Consider the following 23,298-nt stretch of genomic DNA (forward strand, 5'->3'; position numbering starts at 1 on the left):
ATTCTTCCGTATGTCCATGCTATAGAAAGCATATTCCTTATCTGGGCTTTGTTGGTGCTTTCTGGTGGCTGCTTCATCTATATTCACTGCCATGTTCCCTTAGTAGTCTGAGAAAGTAGCGTCGAGCATGCTAGGTGTAAATATCGGTATTGTTAAGAATATAATATATTGTCGGGGGACGCCTGTGCAGCAGCAGATTTCAATTGGCTACTGCCTCTTTATTCACACCTTGAAATGAACAGTTCATCTGGAAGCCTATCATACTGTGTGTCTGCCAGAGGGCGTCAATTGTTGAATATGACATTTCCTTTGTAAATTCCTTCTGTGTCTAGAAAGCCTGTGGTCCCAAGTCCAAACCTACATTCCAAAACAATCAGAGCCTCGTTTGCATGCGCATGATGAGCAGAAGAAGATCATGATCGCCCAGCTGTGAGAAAACCTCACACAGAAACACCTCAGCTGCTTGATTGCATAGTGCATCAATGCCGAATGAAATGCATTGCTTGAGCCATATCATATCCATGATGCATCCCATATGGTGCCCTGGAGCCAAAGAAAATTACGTAATAACAGTCAATTGGCGCCTCAGGCAACTTGCATGCAGCCCTTGCACCTTGCATGCACACATACACCCCGTATGTCTCGGAATGAACTAAGCGGGGAACGGCACCTGGTTGTAAAGGCATCTGGTTGTTTTTAACGTAGTATATATTTAGTGTACCCTTCATGTTGTCATGGATCGTTCATACCAGGCTGAAAATGCCCGTTCTCGTCCGCTCCCGGAAGCAAAGCTACCTTGGGCGTCACCAGTAGTGGGTTGGGTGACCACCTGCGAACCCGACGTGACGATCTGTTCTTTTGCCAATCCGCTCTTTCTGCTCTGGCTTCTTTAGTGTCGATTTGTCCCTTCTCCAAACTTTGCGAGCATGCATGGCCAAATGGTCAGAGGATTAACGACACATTTGAAGTGAAACACCAACAGCGAGGTCTCCGGTTCAACTCGCGTGCGAAACTGAGCATTTTTTTCTTTTTGCAAATTGAGAAAAAATCACCTGGGAAAAATCAACAACACTATTATCGGACATTTCTCACAGAACACGCTTGTGTGAAGAGTCCTTAAGCAACCATCATGAATATCTTCACGTCACGGTGACGTGAATCACGTGCACGTGCATCCATTCCCACATGAGTGGACTTCCTTCCATGCATTTATTGCCGCATCAACAGCGATTCGCACGCATTGCAACTCACTTTTGCTTTATAAAGTGCTAAATGACTCCTCATTAGCTTTCCACCCACTCTGCTCTATCCTAACTGTGAACACCAGACTGCACTTCTGACAGACTTTGGGTCGTTACTCTGTGCGATAAGGTCTGCTAGTAGAAACAAAAAGATATTGCAGGGACAACTGGCTACACATGAAGTCCATACCGTAAAATAAAGCAGCTCTCACTGGCTTCGCAGTATGTATGCTAAGCGGCAGGAAAGAATCCAAGGCAATGGAGTCTACAGTACTGGCGCTCTGTAATGCACGGGAGCTGCCAAACGACATGGTTATAAGTTACTGGCAGACCTAAGGGTCAGTAGCGTCCATTTATGCAAGCACGCGCTGCAAAGTAATTTCGTCAAAAGAATATGTGCAATCATAATAGCAAGCCATGGAGGCAACCAGCCTCTGAAGCTCTGCATCAGAAAGATGCCACCCTTCTGGCCTCATCAGACAATTGCTTTTGGGCGTTCGTCTTTTATGGATCCCAGCAGCGGAGCTCCGGGCAGCAGCTGTGACATGACATCCAGAGAGAGGTGCAGCTTCTCAAATGTCTCCACTAGATCCTCGATCAGGAAGTGGAAGCTGAACCAGCGCATCTGCGCAACCAATCCCCTTATGATCAGAAACGCTTGTTGCTCCATTACTCTTGCTCTATCACTCCAAGAAACCTGCGTATGGCGGCCGCATGCAACCACCGGCAACAGACCCAGTAAATACAAACCTGCCCCGCTGAGTGAGTGAACAGGGAGTCCTGCATGTCACAGTGCACTGAAGCATATCGTGCTCAAAGGCCTCTTCTGTGATGTGGTCAGCGTGGTCAGCCACACCTGCGCTAGGTAGCCGGCAGGGGTGTCGGGGAAGAGGAAGAGCTCGTGAGTGTTGGGGCACGAAGTGCACCAGCGCACAGGTGGTGGCCCCTGCAGAATACACTACTGCCAGTGACTAAGTAAAGCCAATACGGTGGCCACTAACAAAACATGGCATCTCTGTGTCTTCCTGCGATAAGCTGAAGTGTAGCACTGTAATGGATGTGGCTTTCCACGGAACATTTGCACGGCAAGCACAATTGCGTTGCCCGGCAAGCGCACTCCTCTTTGGCTGCAACCCCAAACATTCAAACAGTGCAGCTGCGACAAACGCAACGCACAGTATAGAGCCACTCGGATTCCCAAGCGCCATCATATAAGTGATTTGAGTCCCACAAAAGGAATCGAAGAACATTGCCTGCGGCACCGGCGCGGTCCAGTCCTTGTCTGGGAAGAGCGAGAGCAGCTCCTCGATGCGGCGGCTTCCATCGGCGCGCGCCCCCAGCGCCGTCAGCCGCACCTGCGCAGGGTTTCCCATCCCTAAGGGTCTTTGATAAATTAACCAGCTGCCAAACTTGACGCTTGGGTCATGCGATAAAAAAAAAGGGTAATAGAATGAGAGGAGAAGCAGCTTCCATCGGCGCGCACCCCCACAGCCGTCAGCCGCACCTGCGGGAGGGTTTCAATGACCTTGAGAGCGTCAATATGCTATTTGTGATTTTCTGGCGTTCAGTAACTAGATGACCTCTAGGTGGGGGAATCTATTACATGACATTCAAGGCAGGGTTGCTTGAAAACAGTCCTGTCTTGGTCTATGGGGCAATCAGTAAGTATTAAGTGGATTCTGCATATGCTGTGAGCGTGCCCAATGCAGATAGACCAGGTCAAAGATTCAGCTCAGAAGGACCTTTGCGGACTGAAGGCTCCTTGTCTGTGCAGCTTCCATGGACTCAGCATGGCATGGCACTCTCACAAACCTCTCGTGACTCGTATACCCCTGCCAGCACTAGATGCAGGGGACTCTATGTCAAATGTTTCAGACTCGCATGCTAGATGTTGGGAGGCACCGAGATCCACGTCATGTCAGTCCAAAAAAAGGAGCAGCGTGACTGGCCACTTGAACACAAGAAGGCATGCTGATAGGCGCACCTTTTGGCTGAAGGAGCACTTGGAGAATGCAACCATATGAGCAAAGTGAATGTATTTCAAATGGCTGTGGCACCTTTTGGCTGAAGGAGCACTTGGAGAGTAGAGCCATATCAGCAAATTGAATCTATTCCAAATGATGGCTGTGGCACCTTTTGGCTGAAGGAGCACTTGGAGCGCGCGGCGAGGTCCCTCACGATGAGCTGGAATTTGGCCAGGTGCTCTGTGGGGTTGGCCTCAGGGCAGGGCCCAGACCTGCCCGGCTCGGGCAGGCACCTCGTCAGATCCTGCCACCACAGCAACTCACTTGAGGATAAAGGAGGAGTCCAGAGCTTTGGCCCGGAGCTGTGATTAGACTGACTTCAAACAAGGACGACCCGGGTGCAAAAAAATCACACGAGGTGCTCGTCGCTGCAGGGAACCACTCTTGGAGTATCAATCGGTGCCATCCGCAGAAGACTTGGACATAGTGGGCTGCACAACAGGCTGGATGAGGTTTCCCACTCTTTGTGGGCAAATGCACTGGTTTCATTTCACAATGAATCACTATTAGTATCAATGATACAGGCTTTTCCTGCCAGAGACAGGGTGCGTCTGCAGACAAGCTGCATGTAATGGTACATCCTGTCAGACAAGCTGCACTTAAAGGCTGCCGCCTATCCTACCCCTCGGTGGACTCGATAGATCCAAGCAAAACCCCATCAACCATGGGCGCGGTGCTCAGTATTTACACCGCCCCTCCGCCAGCCGGGGCAAGAAGATTTCACATTTCACATGTCAGAAATACAGACTCACCTCGAGCACTGGAAATGCTGCAGCTGCTAGCTCCACAAGAACTCTGACAGGGAGAAGGTGGTCCATAGCTTGCATTACCTCATCCTATGCACAAAAACTTTCAAATTTTCAGATTTTGGGATTTCGGAATTTTCGAACTTTGAAATTAGTAGAAGTTCCTAGAAATTCCAAAGTTTATAGCAACTTATACATAGCATCTGCAACAATGTAAGCTTGTGCATTTCAAGGTCGTCTTGCGCAAGAAGGCTACAGCTGCAGTGCATGGGCACCTTGCAACTTCAAAGAAGCCCCGCAGTGTTGCATGCTTGTGAGGTATTACCTCTGTATGTGATATGAAGATGAGCAGTGACAGACTGACTGCCTCCAAGACCAATGAGCCTCAGGTGGCTCCCAGAAGGTCTCCAAGAATAATCGATGGCCATGGACAAAGAGGAGAAACAAGGAGTGCGCACCCTGAACCCCTCCTTGAAGGTGAAGTGGATGGTGTAGAGCAGGCGCATGCATCGGTGCAGTCGCCACACTACTATGTTGATCGCCTGCTCAGCACACCAGTATCAATGATGCCAAATTTCTTATGGAATGCAAAAACATGAGAGGTTTGTGATATGAAGATAGGCAGTGACAGATTGCCCACAAGACCTTTCAGCTTCTGATGGCTCCCAAAAGTTCTCTAAAATGTGGTGATGATAGGCATTAAATTTATGTGTGCTACCCCAGCAAGTGTATCACTGATAGGGCGAATTTTGAACTAAAAGACTCTGAACTTGTTTCTCAAGTTACAGAGTAGCCTGCGCTAGCATTGTGCATGCCGGTAAGTATGATCGGGGTTGGGAAGGTACTTATACTGTGGTAGCTGGAAAGATTCCTGCCGTGGGCTTTTATACAGAGGAAAGAAGGTACGTACCTTTTCAGGCATGTGCCAGCCCTGCTTGTCGATGAATCTGGTGTAGCAGGAGGTGTTGGGCAGGTACCAGCGCTTGCCATGCCAACTCCCCAAGTACACCTGAGAAATCACATGCCCCTGCTCTAGTCCTTGCTGAACGGCTAGATATGAGATCAGGTGTGGCTGTGTCTTGCAGGTGATTCCTTGGGTGATTCAGAGGCCATGCATCAAGATGGAGCAATGCGCAGGCCAGCAGCACTATACCCTTGATTTCACACATCTCTTCATTGCTCCAAATCCAGTGGAATCTCCTCATAATCACACCTTAGCAACCAAAACTTCTCTATTTGGACAGTAGAGAGCGTCCCAGAAAGACGGTCTGCTCATGTGCCATGGCATCACATGATGTCACGTGCTAGCTCGGTGAATTCGTAGCTCACCACGTGCCCCCACATCTCAGTACAGATAAATCCAACGTACAGATCAAACGTGCAGTGCACAAAAAAGGGGCACACCTCATTGAGTGCCCAGCGCATGTGCTCGGGGATTTCCCCAAGTCTCGCGCGAACCTCCGCCAAAATGCCACACATGGACTTCTCCTTCTCATTCTCCTCTAACACCCCAAGCTCCCTCTCCAGCTCCTGGCAACCAGACACAACTTCACTTTTCGAACTTGAATTCAAAACGAGCGAAAAGGCACTGCTGATGCAGCCGAACCTGCCTGTAATTGTGCATTGGGAAATTTTTCAAAAGTTGTTTGCAGTGGTCTGCAAGTGGTTTGCAGTGGCAGAGCAGGGACGAGCAGGCATGTGAAATATGATGCTGCCAAAAGAGCACCTTTTTCTTTGCCACTCGTGCCTTCCGGCGCCTGATGAGCAGCTGAAATGGCGAGCAGCCGGTCGTTGTCTTTCCCTCTGGTTCCAGCTCCGATAACTCCAGCGCGAGCTCCTTGATATTGATAGAACTGTGGTAACAGCAATAATCAACCGATCTAATGGTGAAACCCCCAGGCATTCGTGTCCTGATGCAACGGCAGATCACATCTTCCAGCTCAGAATGCTCGTGCTGCTGAGGTGCGGCAATGCTAATTTAACAATGCAAAGTTTTACCACACGACAATTTCCAGCTCGTCTCGGTATGCTGAGGCCAGAAGCAGAGGCTCACCTTTCCACAAGCAAGGCTCCTGTCTTTGGCCTCGTTGCACTGCCGCCTGCACACGATAAGGAATTGCTATTTGAACACCACTGCTTGCAAATCCCTCAATCGGCGGTGGCAGGCACTACTCACCATCAAAATGGCTTGACCCCAGCAACCCACTGACCAATCATCAACCTGACAATGAAGAGATATGGGATTTGTCTGCACTTGTAGCCTCCACCCGGTGCAAGCCAGCACGCTGCTGTGAGGCAATGTGTGACCCCAGCAACTCACAGATCACTCATCAACCTTACAAAAAAGAGATATGGCAGATGTTTGCACCAGTGCTCTCTACCCGGTACAAGCCAGCACGGTGCTGTGAGGCCGGGTGTGACCCCAGCAACCCACAGATCACCTATTAACCTTACAATGAAGAGAGATGGCAGACGTTTGCACCTGTCTTCTCTACCCGGTGCATGCCAGCACGATGCTGTGAGGAAGGGTCGTGCTTCTGCACCAGCACGCTCTGGTGATTGGTACAGATGGCCCCTACCTCCTCCCAGACTGCTTGATTCAGCTTGGACAGCGCCAGCATGGCCGCCCTCAGAGTGTCAATGGCCTGCACAAAGAGAACTCGCAGACATGTCTTGCTGGACGCGGAAAAGCATTCCCGGATGCAATCTTAGCAGCTCGCTATCGTGTTTTCAGATATTAGGCCTAGACATAAAAAGGCTCAGAAATAGTACGCTATCAAGCGGCATGCTGAACCAGCAAGGGTGCCACAAAATCGAACTTTATCGACCCCTTCGAAGGACAGCTCAACTTGTTCGTCCAGAATCCTACTCTGTTTATCTAAAATTAGCAGATCAGCATTTCCAATTCCTGCACATTCTTACCTCCACTATTTCCATGTTGTACCATTTATCTTTCCTGCCATCACACTGTGGCATGGAAAGCCCTAACTTGAGACATGCTGATATGCTCACTTTCTGTCTTGAAATGACTCTGAGGGCAGGCAGGGGATCTCGGGTGCATGCATTCTGGCCAGGTCTAGTAAGGGGAGCGTGCCTGCTCTGAGGCCACTTGCGGGTAGATGATGATTGATAAGAAAGTAACCAAGAAGACTGCTGCAGAGATGCAGCCGATGCGCACGCCCACCAGAAGCAGCGCAGACGAGTTCGGCGTCGCCCACAGCACTGCACGCAGACAGCTGGATGTCATGCGGTGCTAGCATTACTGATTATTAGCTACTTAATCATGGCAATTGATTAGCACAAGTCACTATCACTGCACGGCCTCTCCTGCCAAGAGGCAAGGTTCAGCTGCAACTACACCGTTCTTAATCTTGACGTCTAGGCAATCTTTGTTCACGGGCCTAAGGCTCAAAACTCACACGACCCCCTCCAGCCAGGGGCAGTAGCCAGCTTGGGACATGCCATCTTCTGAGGCTCCAAAAAGATCAAATTGCAGGAAAGGAGCAAGGGGGAGTGCAGGGTGCAGCTGTGAGCTGACAATTGCACGGAGAGGAGGGGACAAGCGCAAAATGCCTAAGAGCAGGCTGATGGCAGAAACATTTGCTGCAGACCATGCAGATCAAAAGAAGGGGCCCGGGTAGAAACACATGCTGCCGCTCCAAACTGACAGGAGTATTGATTGGAGAGGAAGGGGGCAGCTTGCCTGAGAGGAGGGTGATGGTGGAAAGATTTGCTGCTCCCCCCACGTCCAGGGCAGCCCCAATGACTGCTGCAGCAAAGGCATAGATGACGCTGATGATGGGCAGCCAGGCCCTATTCTGCATATTGGTCGCCAGATAGAAGGCATATCCGATCCAGCCGCCTATGATGGTGCCAATCAGCCTCTCCAGGCTGCTCACAGCGCACTTCCCCAGCACTGGACTGTTTATGATTATCACTGTGATGGCTCCCCACTGCGACCCCAGATCTGCCTTTTATGAACGATAAGAAGTCTGTACTGCTGCTGGCATAGAACAAGTCGAGCAGCTCGACGTGTTCACCGACAGGATGGATCAGCACGTGCCCACAAACCAGTTCATTTTTAGTTGGACAAAAAGGTAAGATATAAGTGATGGCATCTTTGGAACTTGCCAGACAGCCCAGACTCCATTGCAAGAAAGTCTGCGCTTGGGGTCCAGGTGTATGCTCTGCTGTGTGAAGGAGGACTGCTGTAGCTACTCCAAAGATTGCAACCCCGACTGCCAGACGGAAGGCATCTTTGAGACCAACTTTTTTAAATCTTTCAAAATAGCTGCCCAATATACTTGTTGGTTGCCTTCTATGCATCTAGCCTTCATTCCCCATATTTCATGCGCAGATGCACGGGTGCTGAATACGATATTGGTGCCCTTTTGATGCTTCAATTCACTAGCAATACATAATATGCAGCCTTGTGAGGAGAAATGCATTTGTAACTGTTTCGCTTCGAGATTCCGAACCCCTCTCGAGAGGCTCAATGGTGACGTCACAGCCCACATGCACACTCATGTGGCAGCAGAGGCCACCTTGGGAGAAGCGCTGTTATTGCAAGGATCTGGGCAGTCTTTACAATGACAGCAAATGGCTGGACCCACCCGCAGCACGCACACTTTGTTTGGCCTGTGATTTGCGTCCATGTCCTGCCCTTGACTTGTCGCTGATTTGGACCGACATACATCCACAAGCAGCCTTGCAGTCCTTTTTAGCAGTTGATACTTGTCTGCGTGCTGGGATGCATATTTTCGAGTATTCATGATGTGTGTGCTACTGATGGTTTGAGATATGTGGGACGCTTAATCAGCCCTGTGTGGCTGGAAAAAGTGTAATCTCTCTCTCTCTCTCTGGGAGGCAAACATGCTGAGGCGCCGGCTGCCTTCTTGGCTAACTCATTTGCAACAGAGTCTGTCAAGCAGACCGCTCCATGCATGCATGCAGACAGAAACTGCACCAAAGCAATTTCCAAAGGCATATGCATACGCTTAAGCCAAATTTGCATGAATCTGCATAAGAAACTTCTCAGAAATGTCTGATGCACGACTTGTCGGAACCAGCTGTCATAAGGATGCCATCCTATAAATCTGACTATCAATCTTGCAAGGTATATGCGCGTTCCTACATGTGGCAAAACCACCCAAAACCATGATTGCCTACCTACCAGGCCAGCAAACTGCAAAATCATGAGCATGACATTCTAACATCCCAAGCACATGCATGTGCACAAGGTAATTCCGCGCTAGCTAATGCCCATGCTCTTTGGATTCCTCTTCCACGGTCTCCAGCTGCGTTCTTGCCCTGGAAGCTTCCGCTGCGTCCATGGCCTTCAGGTGATCAATGCCAAAGTGTTCGTCGTCCTCTGCCGAGCGCTCATAGTCCTCAATCTGCACCACACAGCGCATCAGCATAACAGCACAAGGCTTGGCCTGCATTTTTTAAAGCAGACAGCCCAATTTTGAGTAGATCACCTCCCCCGGCTCCATGAATGAAATGTCTCTGTGTAGATGGTTTACCCCTTACAGTCTCGCTCAGGAGGATAATCCATTCAAAAGCTGTGCTTACTAACCCCTCCCTCATTCACACACACCCCAGAATTTTCACAGGTAGCTTTGTGACCTTCTGTTCAGGTCACGAGTTGGGATCTGAGCCTTATTGTGGAGATGCACACCTCCATTCGCGGGTCCTTCATGGGGTCTTCTGTGACGGAAGAGATGAAGGAGTTCGCCAGGGGGTCGCGAATGACAAGCGTCCAGGGGCGCTCCAGGGCCTTGCATGCATCCAGCTCGGCAAAGAAAGTCTTCCATGTTTTCTTCTGCTCCTCCACTGCACTGTCCCCCAAATGGAACCCCTGCAGTGTAAATACTCAACTCAGTTTTTTAATTGTTATTACTACATTTTGAAGACCTTTTGAGAGCCACCTGAGGCTCACTGGTCTTGTAGGCAGTCTGTCACTGCTCAAAATCATATCACAAACACCTCTTGTGTCTGCATTCTGTCTATGATCCAGTCTGCCTGATCCTATGTCCAACAGCTCTCCGTCCCCGTCTTGCATAGTGCGAGACAGAACTGTACAGTACACTCTTTACTATACTACAGGCTTTTCCTCCCAAGAGGCAAGGTGCGTCCTGCAGACGAGCTGCAGTTGAAGGCTGCCACAATCCAGCCCCTTGTTGGAATTGCCAGACCCCCAACCAAGCGTGGACACGCACGCAGGCAGTACAGTGTGATACAGGCTGACACCAGTGGCACACAGGCATGACCACAATGGTAGCTGACCTGTGTGCCCTTCAAGGTTTGTGACATGGTGTCAAGCAGTCCTTCCACTGTGCTGATGAGGCCGCCCATTGTACCAGTACTGACCTCCAGATCCAGCTCAGGAATCTCCACCTGTTGCAGATCGACAAGCAACTTAGCCTAAAACACCGTACAGCGCATGTGCCTGTGCAACCCATCGGTTGTCATTCCAACCCATCGGTGGTCATTCTAACCCATCAGTAGTCATTTTAACCCATCAGTAGTCATTCCATCAAGGCCCAGAAGCCCAGACACCCGATCCTTACCAGGGCCTTGCTTGCGCATGTGGAAAGAATGCTCTGTACCGCCCCAACAAACATGCACTAAGAGTCCCGGGCCTAATCAGCTATGTTCTGTAGTGTTCACTGGACACTCAGAAAAGTGACACATGGGCAGGGGGAGTCCCGGGCCTAATCAGCTATGTTCTGTAGTGTTCACCGGACACTCAAAAGAGTGACACATGGGCAGGGGAGAACGCACCGTAGCGGTGTCAGCCTTGATGACATCGCGGCGCAGGTCATCCTGCTCGCTGACGTGGAGGGTGACTGATCGGCCGCGCTCGCTTATCGCCCCCCCGCCCTTTACCTCCGAGCTCTTGTAGCCGCACATGTCGCACGAGTCCGACATCAGAATCACTTCCTGCACCAACCAGACATCAAGCGTTCAGTCTCCCCCACCTGGACCAGAAGAGTGCCGGTATGAATGAGATTCCCCAAGGATCTAGCCATGATGAGTACCAAAACAATGGCTCGGCAGCTGTGATGAATCTATATTGTCAGTACCATCACAGACGCCAACTGCTGCATGCGCACACCGCCATATGAACAATTGCAGCAGCAGAGCTGGCACTGATGCGCGCAGCTACAAGAACGCGCATATCAGAGCCGGGGATGCCACTCAGCAGCAGGGTATTGCTAAAAACATGAGGCTCTCAGTCACTTGAGCGGCAAAATGGCTCGGGTGCAGGTGATGGTATGTCTGCCCATGTCCTGTCTCTCAAAGCTCAAGTGTCTGAGATGCATGCATGCTGTGAATAGGCGACCCCACCTAGAAGTCATCTGATAACTCATGACCAGAGGAAAATGGAGGGCAGGTCACCTTGAAGAAGGGGATGTGGGTCTGGTACATGCGCGCAGTCGAGGGGCTGCCGCAGGCGCTGCAGTGGCTGGGCAGCTCCACCACTTCCTCAGGCGCCGCATAGCGATGAATCAGCGAGCTCTCTGCTGCGCCCTCCATCCTGCAGCGGACATGGTCCCATATAATATGCAGCAGAGAGCACACAGCTGACTGCATGCCAGCCCCTCAACTGCAAGGGCTGAGAAAGTTTGGTATTCAACAGCAGAGAAGGAACCCCAGAGAGTTGTGTTGGGCTCTGTGAGGGGCCACCTGTCTGCTTGTGCGCCCACTCGGGGAACTCTGCTGCTCGGCTACTAACATTTGCTCACTAGGCTGCTACTCAGCCACCTGTGTCATAGTTTGCTGCAGAACATATGTCTGCTATAGGCTCGAACGACGGCCTGTAACATATGTCGCACACAGCTCCTGCTGTGCACTGCTGCAGCCAAGCGCCCCGCTAGCCTGCTGCATACAGTGCTGTGCTATGCGGCACTGCAAACGATTGCAAGCAGGATTGGATGTACCGGGAACAAAAAATTCAACAAACAATTGGTCAGCGCACTTGGCGAGACCGCGGCGCGCGGCTGCTGCGCCGACGGGCGCGGCTCCGTGGTGCACGTCGTCCTCCGCGATCTCGGGCAGCCCATTCGCGCCAATCCCCCTGCCCGATGGGCCCGTCGCCGGGCTCGGCAGCAGCCCAATCGCCTCCGTCTGCACATCCGAAACCATTAAGAAAAGTTAGAGATGCGACAGTTGATCCTGAGATCATGCATGCACCTCTCCAGCTTGAGCGGCCCTAGGAGGTGCTGGGCGCCTGTTTGGTCTTCTGCTTCTTTGTGGTGGGCGCCGCCGCCGCTCTTTGTTTTGAACTTATGGATTGGGTGGCATGACAGCGCTTGGACAGCACAGCACTAGCGCCTTATCCAGCCCAGGGCCCCGACAGAACGTTGCAGACTCGCTGAATTTGAACCCAGTGCTATTTCTGGCTTGAGGATCGCACTTATTGAGTTCAGACTTAATGTGACTGGACAGGCAACAAGGTCCTGTCGCATGCGGTGTCTTGGAGTGAGTGGCAAGGGTGGTGCATGCATGGAGCAAAAAAACGCAGCGAGAGGGTGTTCAAAACATTAAAGGATTGTCAATAAAATGGGCACCTGTGCTGGCGTGCGCTCGTAGCGTTCCAGCTTCAGCAGGGGGTCGCGGCCGGCCGCTGCATCAGCGCCGGCGGTGCTCTCGATGTAGCTGTTGCCCGCCGGGTCGTCCAGGACGAGCGTGAAGGCCGTGCTGCCGTCCAAGCAAGCGTCCAGCTTGTCTGCAAGCCAAAACAATTCCAGGTCACAAGTCTACGGGTATTGGCATATTTATGATGCTGTGCTTACAGGCTGGTGCATGCGTGACACGAGTGATGCGGCTGATGGCGGCTTGCAAAATATTACTGCCTTCCGCAGTGCTGGCGCCAAGATTGTCATGCATGATATCAGTAGTAAAATCTACCTACTTTGCTGCAATGTAGGCAGGATATGGGTGCAGCAAAGGCGAGCCTACCGAGGAAAGCTGCAACGGCTGCCCCGGTTTCAGGGGACTGCAGGATGCGCTGCGGCTGCAGCGCTCGCAGCGCGTCCCCTGCTTCGCGCAGCAACCCCTCCACCGTCGTTATCGTCCCTTTCTGCGTCGCTGGCGGGATCTCAAACTCCAACTCCCGCACGCTCGCAGTTGCAGCGTCCGACTTCACCACCTGCATTGCATAGAAGTCTGTCAAGCCTCTCTCTACCTATGATATGTCAACCAGAAGAAAAATATCTGTGGATGTCGTGAGGCACATCCCAGCATTGAAACACTGGCATGACATCCGCCCTTATGCAGGCGCGGTATGCCATTTCGCATGGAGCCTTTGAAGCACGGGCAGATGAATGCCGGTGCACCCTGTGCCAGGGATAAATTTCAGACCTGCATTGTACAGAGAGATAAGGTCACCTGTCTGCTGCGAGCTTCCATGTCGCCTGCAGGGAGCGACAGGGAGTATCGCACCCCAGTCTCCCCATAAGTGCCAGCAAACTGGAGCTCATTGTTCCTGTGCAGCACAATCGCTCTTCGTTGCTGGCAGGCAGCATGATTGCTCTGTCCTGACAGTTCGAAGCAAAAGAAACAACATGTGCATTCTGCGCAATCAGAGAGGCATGACGCAGCCTTGGCTTGCACCTGTTTCCACAGTGTTCGCACTCGAAGGAGCAGACCACGACTTCTCGAAAGTGCGGGATCTTTGTAAGCACCATGGTCGTTGTACCCTGTAACAATGATCTCTTGTTAATATCGGCAAATTGGTGAGTGGAAGGATTTACGAGGATAAAACAGGCAGAGGCGAAAATGCACAACTCACGTTCTCCATACATTCCATACAGAGGCTCTCGAACTGCATTGGCTCCCCTTCGTGAGCATCAACATAGAGAACCTCGGGATCAGCCATATTCCGCGTTGTATCGAGGCGGTGCCAAGTTGCTATGAGGCTAGTAACCACGGAAAGGTGACGATGAAAATTGAAAGGGCTCAAAGGAATGTGGTGCTAATTTGATATCTTTTTCTTTTTAGTATCTAGTTCCCTTCCAAAGAATCGGTTGTTGTGCTTTTAAGGGAGTGGAAGCCCTTCAAGCCTTGAAGTTCAAGGCTTGTGCGATGCGGGCGGTGACAAACTGTTAGTAAGCTATCGAGAGATAAGGAAGACGACAGGCAAGCAATTTGTGCACAATCCTCAACTTCAATTCATTTATAAGGAAATGTTCGCTAGAAGTTTGATCCTTTGTCACGATCGACTGTGCTAGAACACGCTCTTGGACAATCTTGTAAGTACTTGAGGTGTTGCCATTTAAAAGGCTGCCAGGCGTTTTAAGAGCGAGAGGATATTTCCAATGTGCAGCTATCAAATTTGAAAAGTCCTCGACCCCATAGCTGCCGCAGGCCAGCAGAGATGCTGAGTCCAGAGCCCATCCTTGATGTTGTTCGAGGACTTAGCACGGTACGGGATAATTCTCTTTGCTCTCTGATGTATGAAATTACTAAGTCATATAATATTCTTCAGAAGAAAACATCTCTGCCCACCTGGGTGTCTGGCTCTTGGGTAACCTGTACAAGTCAGTCTGCGCGCATCAGGCCTCTGCCTTGCAACTCAGACAAACTGTGAAGCAGGCGTGGTCCTTGCAGGAATGACAGTGTGGTCGTGAAAATGTCCATTTGCGGCTGTAACAGTGTAGACCTTCCCAAACAGCACATGGCAGATTTAATTCAGCACATGTGCCGCGTTGCTGCAGGTGGCCTCCTTCGGCATCGTGATCAATCAGATGTGGGTGCTCATGGACGAGATCTTCACCAGCGAGTGCGACTACTGCCGCGGCACCGGCCGCACCATCTGCCGCCACTGCCACGGGTCCAAAACGCTGCGCAAGAGGCCGGGAGAGTTCCACTTCAACCGATCCCAAGTGGTGGACCGCTCGGCCTGGGACACGTGAGCTTCCTAGATACTCTCTGACTCAAGCAGTGGTTACCTCGACACACAGTCACCTGCGGACAGCCAGATGGGGGAATCAATAAGGGGGCTTCATCACTACTCCTCGGCTAGCAGGCCGTCCAATACTCCTTCATCCTGGCATCTTTTGATCTACACGCAGCTGCTTCATGTTGGCTTAGCTGCTGCATGCATGGCCTGTTGGCACAGAGCAGCGCTCGCATGCATGCTTGAGCAGTCCTTGGGCAGCGGGAGGAGCCTGAGGATCGCAGTCAAAGAAAAATGGGTACATGGGAGATCTGTTCTACTCACAGCGCTGTATTGGAGGGTGGCTGCACAGGCAAGAGGAGCAGTTAAGCTGCAGACGCAGGCTTCAAGGCAGTGACTTGATGCTTGTTTGGCGTCTGCAGGTACCCCTGTATTTACTGCGGGCCCACCACCAAGTACGATTTCGACAAGGTGGAGCAGGACAATGAGGAGGAGGCATACCACCTCATGGACAATTTCAAAGCCGCCCTCGCCAACAAGTGCGGCTCTCTCTGCAGCCTCCCGGTTCATTTAATAATTGCCAGAGAACTACGGCTGGCGGGTGCACCGAGCATGTGATGTAGGGTGCTGTGGAGGATGCTGGAGATGTTGGGTGTTGTGAAGATACAGTCAGCAAAATGTGTGTGTGTCTTTGCTGCTGCTGCGATGAGCGCCTCGCTTACTTTTTGTGGCAGTACCGGTACCGAACATATATGCCGTCCTCATCTCTTCTGCTGTGCATTCTGCATATTGATCCTGTTGTCGGGAAAGCAGGCTCGTACTAGGGTTCACAAGGACATGAGGGGTTATGAGATAGATGAAAGGAATGTATTAGTATTAGGATGAAGGAGTGTATTACTATATAATATATAATGTAGAGGCCACCTTTGGGGAAGCGTCAGAATGGGTATAAAGCATGCTCTAGCTGTACCAGGGGTGAGATAAACACTGCGAATGCCAGAGCAGCATGCCTGCCACAAGTGCACACCGCCAACAGGATGGCTGCACCAGCAGAACCGGCACTGATGCGCGCAGCTACAATGAGGTACAATTCAGAGTAGCTTGTGTTGGATCGTCGACAATGCCTCAGCAACGAGTAATTTGGTGTGTGCAGGCGGAGACCGCACCCTCAGCCCATCTGGGCAGGGACGGTGCCGTGCCCGGAGTGCAGCGGATCCCCCACAGTGCGGCGGCATACCCCCAACTGGGCGCGCCTCGCCCAAGTGGAGCTGCCCTTTGACTTCAAGGTGACAGCCTCAACCCTCTGCTGCAGGACCTCGTCTCAGAGGGCATGCAGCATGCGGGTCCCTAGGAAGTGGCACATGTGTTTGTCCGCTTGTGGATGGGAAGGAGCAGCCAGCGCCTGACTGGCTGGCAAAGAGACTGATTAGAATCGTCAAGTATACCAATTGCAACAATGTGACATCCCCATTGGTATAAGTCAATGCTTTAGAGAGATGGTGGTATGTGCCTGTGAGCAGGCGTCAGAGCGGCGGGGGATCTGGACGAGAACAGGGGGGTCCCGGCAAAGACCGCGCAAATATCTGGAGTACCCCAGCAGGTCGCCCAACAATGAGGAAGGAGGTGCGCGCTGATTACACTGCAGCATTTCTCATTGCGCTCTTTTCATGCACCTGTACGGGGGCTCACTTGAAAAGTACAGGGCAGGAATTTAATTTGCTGGCAGACGGTCCTAAGGATAAGGATACTGATAATATTCTGGTGTTTAACACTGGCGCCTAAGGCGAAGAACATACATACGACACAGCCTTCCTGTCTGCCCGTCGAGGTCTTTGCAAACGTGATTGTCCGGACAGACTACTTCAGCAATGAAACAGTTGCAGACATGTCACTTGGGAGAAGAGAACACTGTGGGGCATCTTTACTGAAATGATCTCCTAAAGGAGATTGAGTCCTAGGAGAAGCTTGATGAATTGTGTATGGCATTGAGCTTCATGCCATACTCAATGTAGTGAAAGATGTGTTCACAGTCGTCTTTGTGAATGGCAGATCCTGAGAAGGTAGGCCAGGCGATTGCGGAGAAGGTGGTGGCGAGCATCAAGAAGCAGAAGAAGAAGGAGGGGCTGGCGATGAGGGCATCTGACCAGCTCACAGCAGATGACTACATCACGCCCTACATTGATGACAATGACAGCGAGGAGGAGAGCTGATGATGCTGCGTTATTCCGACATAGATGAGTCTTGAACACCACAAGAGCTGCTTTGACATGATAATTAGCGAGAATTTGTGAAATGTCGCGTGGTTGATGGACTACAGAACAAGATGGCTGTACCAGCAACGTTTTACGTGAGTCTATTGCAGCAGTTCAGAGTTGTGATGCTGAGGACAAGCCTAATCATGGACTGCTGATGCCTTCAAAAGATCCAGATATTAACTGTTCATCATTCTTTTGCTTTGATGGCGTGCACTTGCGGCAGGAAGGTGCCTTTTCCAGGCTCATTCTTTTGCTGGACGGTAAAAGAAACACTGGCAGCATCCAGCCCACACATTGCTGAACCATCGTCGGCATGCACTGCTCCACGGGACGTTGTTACGCACCATGTGAGCCTCTGAAAAGCTGCTGACGTGCCCCAGGTGGTTGATCCTTTTTTTATTTTTTTGTGTCGGCTTGCCAAAAGAGGCAACCGAACCCTGAGCTTCCCTGCCTTCCTCGGGAATCTGTCTGCCTCGTACTTGTGAACTCTGCTACTCCGCCATCAACAGCACAGTCCGAGACAGCAAAGCATCGGGGGCGGTATCAGGGCCAGCGGAACGGACGGTAGCCAAGGAACTCGGCCATCACGCTACCTAGCATCCCGTGTTGAGCAGGTGCTCTGGCTGGGCACTACGAGACAGCAACGGGCCATCATCAGATGGGCACACACCAGCATCGAAGCCCTCTAGGAATCGGTATGGACAGACTAGACGCCGGAACGGCACAGCCGGACCCGCTGTCAGCAGCAGGCATAGGGGAAGCAGCGCAGCTGGACCAGCATGAGGTTGACAACTCGGGCAGGCAGCACCAGGAGGGATCATGGACGCAGGAGGAAAAGGAGGCATTCAATCTTGGGATGTGCCTTTTCGGCAAGTATTTCCCGGCAATCCAGTGCCTAGTTGGGACAAAGCAGGTAAGAGCCCTGGCCATCGTGTGACATAGTTTAGGCAAGAGGGGATGTCAGCAAGTCGATGCCTTCTCTGCAGCGTTAAATCCGATACGGCCACCTCCCGTTCAGATTGCATTGTTGCCATCCTGAGCTAGGCGGGGCGACCAGCTCCTCGACTTTCCAGCTTCGTCTGTGACACGCAAGGGCAGTTGGGAATCAGGACGTGATGGCGTCGCGCAGGTTCAGGAAGTCGTCCTATTCTACTATGCCGAAATAAAGTTTAGCAGCAGTCATCGTCGGTGGCGGGAAGGCGCATTGGATGGAGGCGTGAAGGGAGAGGCCATAGTTACAGGCCGGAGGCAGGCCCGGCTGCTCACGGAACTGGGTGGGTCTCTTTGCTCCCGATGGATTTTGCTGCTTTCACCTGTAAAGCTCTCCACGGGCATAATTCTAGCTGAAGTAGCGTTTGAGAAGGCCGGGGTGTCCGCCATTCAGCCTTGATATGCCAACCTTGGTCTGATGTCTCCCGCCATCAGTCGTGACCGTTGGTCTGGGAAGCCCGGTTCACGAGGGCCCAAGGTCTCAAACGCTCATCAACTTCTGGAAGGACTCTCACAGTATATCGGGGCCCTTCTTGGCACCACATCGAGCCGTCAAGAAGGCCATCCCAGCGCTCGTGATATTTTGGCTGACAATTCCTGATTTGAACTCCTCTTGGGCAAGGGACGTGCTGATGACGACTCTGCTTGCCTTCAGCAGCATAGGAACCCAGTGTCATTTCCTACCATCGTTTCTGGCTGATTGCATGCGCCAGGATGTCTCAGGCTGCACAGAATATTCACTTACCTGATGTTAACAATGCACAGAGCAGCATATTCTGATGCCTAGGACTGGCCAGTGCTGAATCTCAAACACGTTCGGTATAGAGTGCCATCTTCCATCGTAGGGACAGACTTATATGTAGAATCTGAAGGACATTTGGTGACATCCCTGTGATGACTGCAAGGTTGACACCTCGTTTACAGGGTCGTTCTCCCTAAAGAACCCGCAACCTGTACTACAAATCTTATCATTTCATCTGATTTAGACGCCCTTGGTATGATGTCACGCACACTGAAGGGCCAGTGCGCCACCCACCTGGTTGATGGCACCTGCAGGCCCTTTGGCAGCTCTCGCCACAAGAGCTGTCACAATCCAAGAGAAGGAAGGACCTCAAGAGTCTCCCATCTTGCAATGTAGTCAGACCCAAGGCTGTTCTCACGGTGTTCATCCTCACTGCAGGGAGGGAGCTGGAGTTAGAGAGGCATCAGGAGGCACTCAGCTGCGCAGAGAAATACAACCAGAGCAAGATCAGCCTGGAGACGTTCATGCAGTGCCTGATCGCCCTTGCCGGCCGTGACATCGTTGTGCGAAGCTGCGACCTGTCTCCATCCCCTCAGGTGCTGTCCCTCACAGCTCACAGCACCTGCAATGTCTTACGTTTTGCAGTGTGCTGAGGCCTCTTTGCCAATGCTTGCGCTTCGCAGTACTCTTAGAGAGGCAGCAACATCGTCTTCTTAGAAGGGAGAATGCATGGTGCACGAAGGCATTGCCTGTGTACCTCAATACATTGCATGATGCTGCATATTGCTGACAGTTTCCGGACATGAGTATTGGCATGACTGCGGCTGAACTGTCCTCCGGAACTGCCATTCTTCTCCGATCTGACACCAGTTCTATAATGTCTGCAGGTGGAAGATGCGCCCCTGACACATGCCAACATAGGGGGCCTGCTGAACAGCACACAGTCAAACAAGGGCATTTTCTGGGACGCTGTGTGGCCGCAGCTGGCCAAATCAGGATGGACCAGCGATCAAGTTCCCCTGAAACCCTCGGGCTGCATCTTCTTTCCCCCTCCAACCCCGGCCGGCCAGCCGCCCCCGCTTAACTCCATCCAGGTGCTCCCACCTTGCTGTCATGCATTCCTATCCCAGACTCACCTATATCTAAAATGTACAGGAGCAGCAGCATGTCATGACTGCATGCGTATGGCCAGAATAATGAGTTCAAGCTGCTGGCATTCTGCACAGGCAGTCTATTTTATAGATCAAATTCAAATTCCAAATCCAACTTGGTGGATAGAGGTGCATGCATGCATCAGGATTGTTTTTGCAAGATGAACAATAATGAAGATGATTTGGGCAGGAGGAGGGTTTTTACATTATGCGCTGGCTAAACCAATGCATGCCACTGACTGACTGACAAACAGAGGATGTGATCTGCAGGACGTGCTGCGGTACATGCACGCGCGTCCGGAGCAGCTGCCCAAGCCTGCCCAGCCGGGCAGCCCGGCGCCAGCTCAGCGCCAGGTCAGCCCCGACCACGCTCGCGCCCGCGCCATGCTGCCCAAGAAGGCCTTCTGCGACTCCCAGGCAGCCGCCGCGCAGCTGCAGCAGCAGCAGCTGCAGCATTGCCACAGCAGCCAGCCGCAGGAGCCCACCGCCGTTGCCCACATCCAACTCGGCGGCAACCTCCGGGACGCTCCCACCGCTAAAGCTGCCGCTTGCACGGCCGCCGACGGCAAGGTGACTGAGGCCGACCCAGCACGATTTAATATACTGTGCTCGGCCTTTGAATATTCCTTGAAGATGATGCATGCTCTAGTTGAGGCACCCGGTAATACAGCACATAATTAGTGACCGAGTGCTCCTTGCACCAGCCAACCAGGGTAATGATGCAAGCACACGCACCATAGATGACAAAACAGGCTGCCTGCTGCTTCTGTGAGTCGCATTATGAGTGCAGTGCTGTAGCTCTTAGATCTTTATGGCGGGCTCGCGAACCTTGCATTCCTAGCCTCAGATTGTATCATATTGACTAATACTCTCCTTTTTCTGCAGTGCCCGCAAAAGTGCGCCAACTGCCAAACGAACTACACGCCGTTGTGGCGCAAGGACCGCTCAACCGGTCTGGTCATGTGCAACGCGTGCGGCATCTACTTCAAGAACCACGGCCGCCACCGGCCGCTCGAGCTGATCGAGAGCTCCGGCTCCGGCGCGTTTGGCCGCGCGGCTGGCGACGAGGCCGGCCCGGCGCCGCCGGCGCTGCCGCCGATCAAGGCGGAGGTTCGACGCCTGACGGCCAGCAACAGCACCCCCAGCTTCCTCCTGAACAGGCGCGGCCCTCACCATACCAAGACCACTTTCATCAGTGCCCAGCAGCACTGTAGTTCGGCACAGCTGCTTCTGTGCTCCAGGGCGCTGAAGGCAGGACTCTGACCATGTCTCCTTTGGCACAGTACAGGAGCTATCACATGTTTGAGACCTGCATGCTGCTTCTCTGTACATCAGCTGCTTGAAGTACATCTTGGACTTTTTTCCAGGCAGCTCAATATAGATTTTGCATGATATCTAGGCTCTGCTTAGGTGATATTGTGAAATGGCGCAGGGCAATGTCAGAGGCCGATCAGAGCCTGGACAGCACGCAGATGATGGGAGAGGATGACTACGGGGCGGGGCTGCAGAGGCGCTCCAGCCGGATGCGCCGCGCACGCGAGTGGGGCGATGACATGGCGGCTGACTGGTGCGGTGCCAAGGGCAGCCAGAGCGATGACTACTCCGACGAGGGTGAGTCACACTCCCCACTTGTCCTTTTCTCATTCTCTGGACACCAATTTGCAGGTGAGCCTGTGGGGCTCATGCTGCCCTGTAGGATGCTGTAGTGACAGGACTGCAACAGACATGCCCGACCCTTGTTGTGTGTGCATGCGTCTCCGGTTTCTTTTGAGGTGCAGTGGATGCCAGCACAGATCTCAACCTCTTGTCCCTGTGCAGACCAAACATTGAGACTGCTGCCCATGAAAGAAATGTCTAAAGCTGATTGCCTGTCTTGGTGTCCCCGCCAGGTGGCAGCGACTTGGGCGAGGAGGAAGCTGAGGAGCAGCGGCTGACGCTCATCACCCGGCTGCTCTCCAACTCAGCCGTCATTGACTACGACGGCGCCGTACAGGTGAGTAACTTTTCTTGTCACTGCCTTTGCTTCTAGAATCATTATTCCCTCGACGCGTATAGGCCAGTGAAAGCTCACCCAAATCCATGCAAGCTTCCACGCATGCTTCAATATCACATCGAGCCACCACAACAGTCGCTGCATCTCACTGCCGCTGTCGGCTGTGAGCGTGCAGGTTCTCCCTCACAACTCTGAAGAGTTTTTATGCGTCACATTCCTGCGACTGTCTTGCTTTGTCTAACTGCAAAAATTGTATCAACTTTGTAAACATACAGAAAGGTGCTGTGCAGACGCTGGCGTACATGAAGAAGGCGCGGGTGATGCTCGGCGGCGGAATGGGGGACCGGCACCAGTCATGGGGCGTTCTGCGCGTCTACCGGGACGCGCCGCACGCCGCCTCCCCTGTTTCCTCCCCCTCAGCCGCCTCTGACGTCAGCACCGCTGGCCGCTCAGGTGACTCATCTTGTCTCAGCTTCTGGCCTGCCAGCTGCGAGTTCAGGCTTCCAGGCCAGCGCAATTGACTGTGGCCAGATCAAGCCACAACAACTCCTCGCCATAACAAACTCTTCATGACCCATTTCGCACGCTTCAACTTGTGGGCTTCGCACCAGCTTGACACTGTGCTCGGTACTCAGAATCCTTCCAGTGGTATGCATGGCTCCTGCAATTTTCAGCAGTCGCATGCGAAGCTGACGCCACCCATTTCTGGAGGACTTTTCCTTCCAGAGTGCACTACAGACCTGGGACCGTCTCTGTGCGCTCACACTCTGTCAAAGGTGAGAATTCCAGGATCTGACAAAATTGACACATTTTCTCTGCAGGTGCAATGGGCTTGGCGCGCAAGTCCAATCTAGGCAAGCCGGTGCAGCGGCGTGGATCGCCCCCGGTGAACGGGGCCAAGGGCACTGGCACAATCTGCGCCAACTGCCAGACCACCTCCACCCCGCTCTGGCGCAAGGACCGCCCCTCAGGTGTGCATTCTTTTTCTCCCCTCAAAGTTTTTCCCGTAAAATGGCAATAATAGTAGTTCTAATATTAGTAAAATATCTCCTTTAAACTTCCTGCAAATGCATGTCCAAGAAGCAATGCGTTGGATCTTTCGGCCCCTGCTTGCAGCAAGGCACCTGTGGAAGGAAGTTATGACGTGACTTGTTGCTCTGTGCCTTGCGTCTACTAGCACTTCTGCAGTTGCCTAGAGGTTGTGTCTCAGATACTGGCGTCACAACTATTGATGATGTAAGTGTGTGATT

The 23,298-nt window shown here is 52.2% G+C and overlaps 4 protein-coding genes across 4 annotated transcripts; 1 reads left to right on the forward strand and 3 right to left on the reverse strand.

The window, feature by feature from the left end:
* Window positions 1-1,716: 1,716 nt before the first annotated feature.
* COCSUDRAFT_62387 (hypothetical protein) lies at window positions 1,717-6,948 on the reverse strand (the record flags this gene model as incomplete). Its single annotated transcript, XM_005648343.1, has 12 exons — window positions 1,717-1,866; window positions 2,098-2,187; window positions 2,504-2,596; window positions 2,725-2,745; window positions 3,375-3,509; window positions 4,470-4,553; window positions 4,922-5,020; window positions 5,416-5,541; window positions 5,738-5,864; window positions 6,065-6,110; window positions 6,494-6,656; window positions 6,934-6,948. 12 exons carry the CDS (start codon window positions 6,946-6,948, stop codon window positions 1,717-1,719), a joined length of 1,149 nt encoding a protein of 382 aa, XP_005648400.1.
* A 139-nt stretch (window positions 6,949-7,087) lies between these two features.
* Window positions 7,088-7,835, reverse strand: COCSUDRAFT_62388 (hypothetical protein; the record flags this gene model as incomplete). Its single annotated transcript, XM_005648344.1, has 2 exons — window positions 7,088-7,233; window positions 7,676-7,835. The coding sequence occupies 2 exons, from the start codon at window positions 7,833-7,835 to the stop codon at window positions 7,088-7,090; spliced, it is 306 nt and encodes a 101-aa protein (XP_005648401.1).
* A 1,431-nt stretch (window positions 7,836-9,266) lies between these two features.
* Window positions 9,267-13,897, reverse strand: COCSUDRAFT_28499 (zinc finger family protein; the record flags this gene model as incomplete). The annotated part of the gene is made up of 11 exons (XM_005648345.1): window positions 9,267-9,407; window positions 9,692-9,871; window positions 10,300-10,410; window positions 10,798-10,956; window positions 11,416-11,554; window positions 11,996-12,144; window positions 12,588-12,745; window positions 12,979-13,168; window positions 13,408-13,504; window positions 13,633-13,718; window positions 13,811-13,897. The coding sequence occupies 11 exons, from the start codon at window positions 13,895-13,897 to the stop codon at window positions 9,267-9,269; spliced, it is 1,497 nt and encodes a 498-aa protein (XP_005648402.1).
* A 498-nt stretch (window positions 13,898-14,395) lies between these two features.
* Window positions 14,396-17,127, forward strand: COCSUDRAFT_62390 (hypothetical protein; the record flags this gene model as incomplete). Its single annotated transcript, XM_005648346.1, has 6 exons — window positions 14,396-14,443; window positions 14,736-14,929; window positions 15,340-15,456; window positions 16,071-16,203; window positions 16,438-16,540; window positions 16,967-17,127. The coding sequence occupies 6 exons, from the start codon at window positions 14,396-14,398 to the stop codon at window positions 17,125-17,127; spliced, it is 756 nt and encodes a 251-aa protein (XP_005648403.1).
* Between the last annotated feature and the right edge of the window lie 6,171 nt (window positions 17,128-23,298).

Source organism: Coccomyxa subellipsoidea (genome assembly GCF_000258705.1).
Source record: "Coccomyxa subellipsoidea C-169, whole genome shotgun sequence".
Classification (NCBI taxonomy): domain Eukaryota; kingdom Viridiplantae; phylum Chlorophyta; class Trebouxiophyceae; family Coccomyxaceae; genus Coccomyxa; species Coccomyxa subellipsoidea.